At 51.0% G+C, this 11001-nt stretch overlaps 2 protein-coding genes across 2 annotated transcripts; both read left to right on the forward strand.

The window, feature by feature from the left end:
• Positions 1-2186: 2186 nt before the first annotated feature.
• On the forward strand, positions 2187-7173 carry MIND_01383300 (Mediator of RNA polymerase II transcription subunit 13; the record flags this gene model as incomplete). Its single annotated transcript, XM_037370250.1, has 5 exons — positions 2187-2499; positions 2553-5530; positions 5581-5680; positions 5730-6428; positions 6479-7173. The coding sequence occupies 5 exons, from the start codon at positions 2187-2189 to the stop codon at positions 7171-7173; spliced, it is 4785 nt and encodes a 1594-aa protein (XP_037213251.1).
• An 816-nt stretch (positions 7174-7989) lies between these two features.
• Positions 7990-10224, forward strand: MIND_01383400 (uncharacterized protein; the record flags this gene model as incomplete). The annotated part of the gene is made up of 10 exons (XM_037370251.1): positions 7990-8394; positions 8442-8471; positions 8521-8617; positions 8663-8675; positions 8725-9269; positions 9315-9527; positions 9574-9613; positions 9659-9733; positions 9780-9886; positions 9932-10224. The coding sequence occupies 10 exons, from the start codon at positions 7990-7992 to the stop codon at positions 10222-10224; spliced, it is 1818 nt and encodes a 605-aa protein (XP_037213252.1).
• Between the last annotated feature and the right edge of the window lie 777 nt (positions 10225-11001).

An 11001-nucleotide genomic window follows, 5' to 3' on the forward strand; every position in this document is an offset into this window, starting at 1 on the left:
CTCGTTGGCGTGATTTTGGTGCCATTGCTCATGAGGACAGTCGCCAGCCGGTCCACATGGATGTATTAAGCCAGTCGGCTCAGTCAAAAGCGTCGTCAAGTGCTCGAAAACTTCTGTTAGGTTTTTGCTCAACTCTGCCGAAGTTCCAATGCGCAGAAATCGCTTGCACGCTTCGAGGTCCTAACGGGTCATCAGAAAGAAGAATGCGGGACCTCGATAAAACGCACCTGATGCATTCCTCGACATATACCCTCGCATTTTTGCAAAAGTTGCCTGGTTCTCTCCAACTCTGAATCGTCACGATGGTGGTGAATCGACTGTGGGAAATCATCACGGTGAGCTTGGGAGACGTCGATAATGGATGGGCCACCGTCTTCAGAACTGCTGCTTTCGCTAGCGTTCAAGTTGTCGACGTTCAAGTCAAAGATGAATTGACTGGGGTGTTCGTTCGCATGAGCGTTTTGTAGCAGCACCGAGGGCTCCGGCTCTTCACTAGCAGTCCTACGTGAAGGTGGTGGTGGTACATCTTGATCGAAGGTACGGTTTGATGTCATGGTGCTGAAGATAGGTATGGAGATGGGATGAGGCGTTGCATATTCATAAAATTGCGGGGCGTTTGTTTGGGGTTTGGTATAGTCATCTGGGTCCGGCAGCTCCTCGATAAATGCCATTCGCGCTTTCTTGCGTGGCGCAGGGGTGGGAGTTATGGGATTCAGATGTTTCTGAGGTGCGAGTCAGTTTGTGGATAGGATTCGTAGTCATACGGAACCTCTATTGGATGGGATTTCTGACTGGACCTCGATCTGTTGGTCGACTGCTCGTGATCGGATTGAGCGCGCCGCTGCTTTGGAGCTTTTGGGGCACTTTCCATACCCTTCGATTGGGAAATAATGGCTGGTTGAAAGCGACTTTAAATACACGGGCCACACAGTGCTTGTACTGCAGTTATTGTTCTGCGGTCACCTGGGAGACTCAGCGCTTAAAGACAAGAGTCATTTCGTGTTGTGTGGGTCCAGTCGTGAGAAGGGTTTGACAGTCGTGATGTCGATGAGGCGATACCAGTCTGACTGATTGAGCTCATGAGTAAAGTTCTATGGCTGGAAAGCACAATATAGGTTATCGTGAAGACCTCGGATTGGGCCGGAGGCGAAAGCATTCATTGATGTTCTCGATGGCTCGCAGAGGGTTCCGGGCCCTGATTAAATGAAGCGGAGAGACAGGAGAGTTTGAGCATTTTTTGGGGGAAATACTTAGAAGAGGGAGTCTCGAACGGTTTCAAGTTGGTGGGAGGTTGACATCAATTGATCACGCGACCTCGTGACGAGATGTGACTTCAGAATTGCTCCCTCGAGCGTTCCAATGTTATGCTATCCTATCTCGGCTCAACCACAGGACTCTGCGAATGTGACCCTCCAATGTTTCAAGATGGAAGAGGCTTTAAGGATGATTCAAATCACACATATCGAGGTCTTGCCTTGTAAGTTGTTCGCCGAGGCCATCTACGGTGACGTTCGGCGCAAGCTACATATGCTGGCAACAGACACTTGAACACAGCAAACAAGAGCCTCATGGTACTGCATATCCAATGCCTCGTTGGCGAGTTCCTGTCATGGCACAATCGCTGCATGCTCGACACTTTCGGATACCTTCCCTACGGCGTATAACCCATCTATTTGGTCTCTCCAAACTTTCAAGCTTCTGTTCATCAACGCAGTCGCCACGGCTACTTTCCTTCCGTCCCTGATTACGGTCAAGATGTGCAAGTATTTTGCCACCTGTGCTCTTCGGGGTTGCGGCCGAATGATTTCCAGACGACACCGACACTGGCTGCACACAACATGATACCGCTCAATGGAGTACCCCGAGTATTTGCCATCTTCGACTGATCTCTCTCTCTCCCTTCTTTCTGGATACAACATCTCACCCCACTGTACCTAGTCAGGCTTGTTGTTCTTAGATAGTCATGTCATCCGAAGAAAATGGGCCAAACTTGCGTCGATACCTAATTTACGACCTGAATGTTGTCAGAGCCGTTACGGCATGTGACTTGGCGGCTACAAGCGAATCCGCATTCTCTCCCTCCGACTGTCTCCCAAGTCCCCCATTATATGGCCCTTTGGCCTCTGTGCGCCATCCCACGTCGTCCTAGGCTGTAAAGCGACGAAACAGAAACTTCATCTATCTGCATGGCAAACAGGCCACCGACGCCAAGCGACAAACTACTCGCCTCTGCCATTCCCCTTCCTTCCGACACCCCCATATCATGCCACATATACTCCCCAGTTGCAGGACCCAGCTCTCAATCATACACGCGCGCTTACGCCGACTTATTGGAGCTCGCCAGACGGGAGGTCTACGTTAGAAATCATTCCAACAACGTCCCATTGACCAAGAGTTTGCTGACGAGTGTCAATATTGGTAGTGGGGAATCTTGCATTTATGTTTTCTCGATAGGGAAGCAGGATGAGCTGGCTGAGCTTGTCTTCGACGGGCTGGCGGGTATGTAATCCAATTTGGGAACCACTCAAATGCTTCCGCTGACTTGTGTCTAGTTACTTCCCAAGTCAAGTTCTCCCCCGCAGACATCTATCCCTGCTCCCCCGCCTGTGCCAATGCAACTATTCCTTGCTCTGCTTGTCAGGACCCTACTACTCCCCGCCACCTTTTACCTCAACAACATTTGCGATTGGTGTACAGCCACTTTTTGGAAGCAGTTCGGACGCGTATAATCGACGATTTGTCGGAAGCTAGCAACTCTCAACAACTTCAGAAGAAACGATCTGTTAAGCGCTTCAGGGGCGGATTCGTGCTGGGCCCTCCACCAAGTTCGACAGAGTGGAGCAAAGGTTGGGATAACCATGCATCGTCGCGACCGTTGGTCTTTTGCCAGTTGCAAATCCACCTCATTAGCCAGCCTCAGCCGCAATTCATAATTCATCCGCAAATGCACACAACTCCCTTTGTCGGTCTCCCTCACGGCCCTGGACGACCCCTCCCTGATGGCGCGCCAATTACATTATTACCTCATGGGACCCCTGCATTTTATTTGGCATCGTATTCGGGCCCAACCTCCGTGCTTAGGCGTCAATTTCATGACTCACTCCGAGGGCTGGGTGTTTGTGGATGGGATGCCGAAGAAAATGACAGCTCTACAGGCAAGAACGGGGCTGATGGACGCGAGACAACATTCATTATTGCATGGATCAACGTCGAAAACAAGCAAGGCGAGGAAAAAGGTATCACAATCATATACCCTTCCAGCCTCTGTCTCGGGTTTGCTCCAGGCGCCCCGTCATTGTGTTGTTCAGGACGAAGAGAATCACTTTCATATATTCCAGACCTTCCGCCCCAATTGCAACCTTCTCCTCAAATCACTTCGGCTACGCCAGCCTCTGCAGTTTTCCCTCCTCCGGTTCCTTCGCATCTTGACTTTGCCCTCCAATCCACATCATGTCCTCCTACTCCTTCCCCACTTGCAACACGCTCTTTCAGAAATCTGACTATTTCTCGGTCAAAAAACCTGCGGCAAATTGCAACACAAGTCAATGGCTATGTTGATTCCGTTGCCAAAGAGCGTGAAAGGGAGAGGGAACGAATGCGAAGAGAACGTGAAAGAGAGGGCAGTTCTCCCCAGCTAGCCCGAGCCAGCACTATTGGTGCCATGTCAACTCCAGCAGCCACCCCGGCTTCTATACCGCCACAGACACCAGGTCCCCTTCCCCCTGCTTCTACTCCTCAAACCGTGTCAATACAAGCTCCCGCGCCATCCACTTTCTATCCATCTCCGCCTGAAGCTGATCAGCTTTTTGTCGCTCCAGATGAGAGTCGGACATCACCAGTAGTTACGGAGCCTGTCCCACAACCCGAGGCCACACCACCACCCGTCCAAAAGCAACCGCAAGCACCAGCGGCGAGTTTTGATCCTTTCATGGACATCGATATGGCTATGAATAGTTTCGGTGATATGAATGGAATGATTGACATCGCGATGGGCATGGACTTTGGGATGGGAAATGCGGCTGCTGGAGCGCTTCAGCAACGTGGAGCTTTGTCGACTACCATGGATTTCGACATTACGGACGACGATTTCAACTTTTTTGATGCTCCACACGCTCAAACTCTTCCTCTGCACAGCGCTCCGAATGCTATGCAATTCCATAGCGGGTCAATGTCTATGGGCTTGAATGGAATGCTTGGAATGTCGCCCTCTAATCTCCTCTTTGGTGAAAGTCCCAGCGCCGCGATTGACTGGAACCAGTTCACGCCTGGTCCTGATGTTCACCCAGCCGGTATACCTAGCGTTCCAGAGCTTCTCCCCCCAACTCCAGGCGAAACACCGATTGCTCTTTCGGTCTCAGCCCCTGTTACGCCGAGCGTTTATCTTGCTGACTCAGAAGATCACATGACCTCGTGGAACTTTACTCGACGAGTTACGAGCATCGGACCGCAAGGGAATTTCGAAGCCATTCGGTTTGCGGAGGCGCATCGTCTTGCCGATGGCAAGTATGCCATGGGGAAATTCGCATTACCTAGTCCACCTCCCGAGAAGGGCGACGAGGGCACGGGTGGAACGCATCTTGGAGCTGCGTTTCGCTTAAGCGGTGGTGGTTGGGGAGATGATTATGCCTCCAAAACGGATCCACGAATCGCCTTGGTGAAGAAATTAATCGGTGTCAAGCGCAAGACAGCATTTAGGGAAGGTGGCCGGAAATCCGGCCCTAAAGTGTCCCCAGCTTGGCGAAGGGAGGTCGAAGATTGGGAAACCCGACTACCAGACACCGATGAGCCCAAATCTGACTTGGAATCGGACGAAGAAGAACCCGAAATGGACGAGGAAACCCCGTTGGAATCGCGACCGTCCACACCCCCTCCGCCTTATCTTCCTCTCGGGCCAACATTACTCCATACCCATTTTCTGCATGCCCATTTGCTCCCTCTCAGTGGGCCCCTTCGTCCGCCGGGCTCAGCTGTTGCAGCCCCATCGATGACCCCATCGTATTCTGGTGCTCTGGCCTCAGTACCGACACCTGTTTCTCCTGCAGCACTCCTTGGTGCAGCGACAGAAAAGTCCAAATCTCTTGAGGCTGTTGCATTTGCGATTGGGCGAGAGATCGTGGAAAACAGTGTTTGGGGAGAAGCCTGGCGATCGAGTATGGCCGGTTCCTCGTATTCGACGGCCATGAAAAGCTCCCCAGATGCGGTTTGGCCCGCGGACATCAGAATCGTCGCCCAACTATTTCAACTCGTGCCGGAGATTGTTGGGCCACTAGACCTCGACGCGTTGTTCGACCTGAAAGCGAGCGAAGAAAAGAGGAATATCGAAACCTTGGAACCTCCTCATATTGCTATCGGGAAGGCAGAAGCGATCATCCAGCTCACTCCATCGGCGCTGAGATTCTGGGACAAACTCGGTTTGACGCCAAAGGGTGGTCAGAAGAACGCAACTGTGTTCATGTTGTTTGAGGACGACGGTGAAACACATGCTCAACTTGTTGAGACATGGTTGTCTAAACTGACAGCGCTGTACAAGGCAGGTGCTTTTCGTGCTTAATTTATCCCCTGCTCATGGTCTTTTTCCAGAGTCGAAACCTCGGGACTTTGACCGCTGGCAAGCATGACATGTGTTCAAAAGATGGGGTTTTCCCAATGCGGTTCGATTCAACATTCCGCAAGACTCTTTGTAAGCTCGTTGTCGTAGTCGATCACTCGGGTTTCTAATTTATCTTCAGCTGCATTTGTTGCTGGCCTTGCCTCACTACCGCAACCCTCTACCTTTGTCTTTTACATATGCACGCCATTATCGACCATGTCGCTCCAATCACCACTACTTCGACAGGTTTTCTCGTCCGCGAAGAAGGCTCTTCAAACACTGGAAGGAGCGTCCAGACCCCTCTTCCAGTTCATCCCCGAGGTCACAATTCTGAGTGCAACCACACAGAATCCCGCACTGCAAATTTCCGAATTGAAAGCAGTGTGCTTGTCGACTTATGATCGAATACTAGCGTCAGTGGACCGCGCCATGTCGCGCCAATTCTTCGCGCACAGCGAGCCTGTCAGGCAACACTTGCAAGATTTTGCCTACTCCCTCGCTCGGCCGATTCGTCCGACAGTGCATTTCGCCCACACGACCAAGCCTGCGTTGGATGTGCTTGACGCTGGAATGCTGCTCCACGTCGCTTATGCGTTGAGCGAGTGTGGGAAATGGATTTTATGTGCTTGCGTAGACCAGCGAGGCGATGCCCATGATTTGGCTGTTTGGATGACGCAAACACCCACGCATGTCGACGACGATATTGAAATGCTCTCGACCGAGGAATATGCTGTTCGCAAAATCTGGGACTTTGCATTCGGCTTTGCGAAGCGCGCAAGTGTTTCTTGGCGAATCGCGATCTCCAAATTGGGGTCAATGGAGTCGGCTGATCTAGAAGGTAACAAGGTTGCTCTTGCTTTAAGAATCACTGCTGATCACTTTCTCCAGCGTGGTCGACGTTTCTCCCCGCGACGGTGGAGAAGTGTTCAATGTCAGGTATACAGGTAGCACTGCTGTCTGTCGAGCCAGATGCTGCTTGGTCATTTCTACTTCCGGATGCGAAGCCCTCGACAAACCCGACTGGAAGACCGCCTTCCCGCATAACCTCGACTTCAACGACGCCCGCTGGTGTCAAGGCGCAACCATTATTGGTTGACGTTTCGTCAACAACATATGCCATCTACCCACACCGCCACCTCCCGCTCCCCGTTCCGTTGTCGCCTGCTGTTGACCTAGGACTTATCGACGGCTATGTTGCCGAGACTTCTGGCTTGGTCATTGGTGACGAAGATAATGAAGCCGCTACACCGATCTCTGCTGTCAACCTGGTGACTGCTCCGACTTTTCCCCACCCGCTTCCTATCCAGCCGCTTTCGACGACATTGCTGGTCCGTGTACCCGCTGCGTCCATTGCGAGCACTCCTTCGATGCTCCACATTAATCTTCTGGCGGTGTTTCCTCCCAAACAACCTTCGACTCAGCTGCACAAGGACATTACACAATCCTTCTACGAATTGAGTGTCTTGGGAGCGACACGGTGGCGCTTGTCGGCGAACGGCGGCGCCAACCCGATATTGCCGTTCCACCTCGGCGCTGTGGACGCGATGAAGGGTGCTTTGGGACGGGAGGTCGGGTCAGGTTAATCTTTAGATATTTTCCCCTTTGGTCTTGGTGCTATTTCTCACTTGCTATCACATCCAATTACTGTAACACCATCTAACTCACATCACTCACTTGCATAACACACAGTTGATTCATTTTTTTTTGTTGTTTGTTTGTACAATTTATCACCCGTCTCGGAACAAATTGGACTCTGAAGTTGAATCAGTTTGTGAAAGTTAGTTAAAGCTTTCAAAAGCACTAGCTTTCATATAATTTTTTTCTTTGGCCGGAGCAAATGGATTTTGCTAGACCAAATCTGAAGCAAAGTTTACTAGGATGGCTGGATGACTGATACTTACATACCTCCAAGTCTCATAAGCACCACCCCCTTAGTAGCAGTAGCATACTTGTCCACAGAATAAAATTATGATTTTTCAAAAAAAAAAAAAAAAAAAAGCGAGCACATGACTGTGGGAATTTATCAGGCCTAGATCAGGTCACAATTCCAACCACTTCAAAAGTTGCAACTACTGTACTTCAAAGTCTTCGACAATTTTTCACGCAAGTTGCTGCTTCCGATCAAGCCAACTCTATGCAGACTGTCCCCTCGCTAGCTGTCCCTCATGTGCTGGATGTTTCCCACCCCATAATATACGCGCCAGTATGATATCGGATCGGCCAATTCACCGACGGTCCGAGCGAAACACCGTTTTGAATAGGTTTTCAGGCCGGTACGTTGAAAAGACGTTGTAGTCGTCCTATCTAATCAAACCCACTCAATTGACCTCCAGTTATAGCCCACAGTGACAATTCCATGCCGTTTGGTATAAAGATAGTCTTTCCGGAAACCGCAAATCATGGCCTTGCTTCCGCCAGGGCTGCTGCTCCTCGCAAGAGGCATTCCCAACGTCGTTCTTCCTCCTCTGTCCGTGGTTGTTACCCATCTACTTGCACGGCGATATCTTGGTGTCGATATCCTTCCGCCCTCCCTTTCAGGATGGCAGCAAGGCCTTGTGCTGCTGGCCAGCATCCCGCTCACGGTTACTTTTCGCATTTGGCGGGCCATTATTCGAGACAAACGCGATGCGCGGGCCAAGGGAGCTGTTCTGCCGCCCGCCATGCCCAGTACAATTGGCGGTATCGACATTCTTCGAGATGCGATCATCAAGGCGGAGACCATGTACCCTGGAGAGGGAGTCTCTGTTCTTAGCGAACAGCTTGGACAACCAATCATAAATTTGCGGATTTTGTTCGAGAATCGAGTACGTGGCCATTTCTCTCTACCCCTCAACGCCAACGCTGTACGCAGATGGTGACTGGGGAGCCGGAATATATCAAGGTCGACAGATAGCTACATCTTCTTTGCGCTACTGACCGTGCATCGTTAGGCAATACTCTCGACCCAATTCTCCAGTTTTGAGAAAGGACCGGATTCTCGCGAGATGTTTGGTGACCTTCTGGGGACTGGCGTCTTTCTGGCAGACGGTACGTGTGCTTTACTTCTCGATTTGAGTCCCCTGACCATTGTAGGTGAATTATGGAAGTACGGCGCTTAATTCCGAGTCTATGGCAACTCACGCATTCGTTGTCAGGTTCCACCGTGGAATGACTCGTCCCTTTTTCAAACGCGACCGCGTCAGCGACTTCGCTCTTTTCGACCGGTACTCGCTCACCGCCATTCACAAAATCAAGCAACGCCTCAATGACGGTTTTGCGGTTGACTTTCAGGATGTCATAACGCGTTTCGCTATGGATGCTTCTTGCGAGTTCCTTTTCGGCTACGACCCGCGCACTCTCGAAGCTGGCCTGCCGTATCCACATACCGCCATATCACCTATCGCATCGACCACAGTTCTGGACAAAGATCATGAAGCCGCTTTGAAGTTTACTGGTGCTATTGCCCGTGCTCAAGAGTCGACAATCGGGAGAGGACCAATGGGCCCCGCGTGGCCATTGATGGAATTCTGGAGCAATAAGGTCACGAAGGAGATGCGCGTGATTCGACAGTTCTTGGACCCAATTCTGCAAGCGGCGACTGCTAAGGGAAACCAAGAAAAGATGTCCACCCAGGGTATTAAGGACCGTGAGGTCCAGGAAGGCGAGACTCTTGTTGATCATTTGTCCCATTACACACAAGGTTTGTCGTTGCTACTTCTTGGCACTATAATTCTGATGAACCCAGACCAAACCATTCTCCGCGACGAAATCCTCAATATCGGCCTCGCAGGACGCGGCACAACGTCTAGTTTACTCACTTTCGTCATCTACATGCTCACCGACCATCCCCACGTTTTGGCCAAGTTGCGCGCTGAAATAATGGAGACTGTCGGTCCAACTCGCGCGCCAACACCCGATGACATCCGCGAGATGAAGTATTTGCGTGCAGTCTTGAACGGTGTGCTGTCCCTCTAGTCGCCCCCCCAATGCCTAAAACTCCCTAGAAACCCTCCGACTTCATCCTCCTGTTCCAGTCAATATGCGGTAAGTGCGAGACACATTTGCCATCCACTCTCTGATTTGCCGCAGATGCACGGCCGAACCTGTTGTCCTTCCACCCATCAAACCCGACGCAAAACCATTCTATATTCCCGCTAATACCCAGTAGGCTTGTCTTGCTCCAAGTAATATTCACCTAGATGTTTTGCAGAGTCCCATTTTCGACCATCTCCATGCATCGTCGACCCGATTTATGGGGACCCGACGTGCTCGAATGGGATCCTGAGCGGTTCATTGATGAACGGCTACAAAAATACCGTGAGTTCAATGCACTTGGTCTATTCCGATCAAAACCCCCACCAGTGATCCCCAACCCGTTCATCTTCCTGCCCTTCAGCGCCGGCCCGCGCATCTGTCTGGGCCAGCAATTCGCCTACCACGAGACCTCCGTGTTCCTCGTCCGCCTCCTCCAGAGTTTCTCGGATATTTCGCTGGCCATGGACGCGCAGCCGCCGGAGAGCTACCCGCCCAAGGAATGGAAAGACCCGGCTCGTGATTTGCTGGGGTGGAAGCGCCGAGAGCGGCTTTTTGTGAAGAGCCATGTGACGGCGTATATACGAGGCGGGGTCTGGGTGCGTATGAATGAGGCAGAGTAGGCAGCAAATGTGGTGGAGTCTTTCCAATTATCATGTAAGTAAAGATCCAGCTATACATACTGGTGAACCTTTAATAGACACTACTACCACTGGATGCCTTTCCATAACTCAGATTTCACTTCTAGCGGTACCACAACGAGACTTGAGTAGTACTAGTTGAGAAATAATGAATTTTGGAGTTTTGTGCTTCCCATAACGCACTTACTCAAATGTAGCTGACTGCATTTTGGCAAGTCGTGTCAACGACGCAGTTTTCCTTCGGGTTTCCCTCCCATGTATCCCGACTGTCATAATCGACAACACCGTGACGTTGCCCAGCGGCTTGATTGGTGGAACTCAGGGCTCATCGATAGCAAGCAAATGCTGCTAGAAGGAGGGTCGCGGCTGTTGGCGGTGAACCTTTTCTGCCCAATTGCCGGACCATCAGCCAAAGATGGCTGAATATGCATTTGTAGAACACTACGAATCTAAGGAGGGGGTTCCGACCTTAGATTTGAGGAAAGTAAGAGAGTGTATGTCGCTCTTTAAGCTTCGGGGTCCTCATGCAGATCCGGCTTCTGCCCGGCATCATGTTCTGCTGAAAGTAAAAGTGCATCTGAGGTTGTGGAAAGGCATCCAATGTCAAGTACTTATATGCTCAACTCGATACTGACCGTTGGTAAGTGCGGAAGCATGCAACGAAATCCACTTGATCAGCGATGTGACGGTATAAAATGAACTCCGACTGAATGTTTACCCGAGGGAAATAACTGCATTGCCAAATCTCTGCGAATAGTC

The sequence above is a fragment of the Mycena indigotica genome (genome assembly GCF_014461135.1).
Source record: "Mycena indigotica strain 171206Taipei chromosome Unknown Mind.scaff0017, whole genome shotgun sequence".
NCBI classification, from domain to species: domain Eukaryota; kingdom Fungi; phylum Basidiomycota; class Agaricomycetes; order Agaricales; family Mycenaceae; genus Mycena; species Mycena indigotica.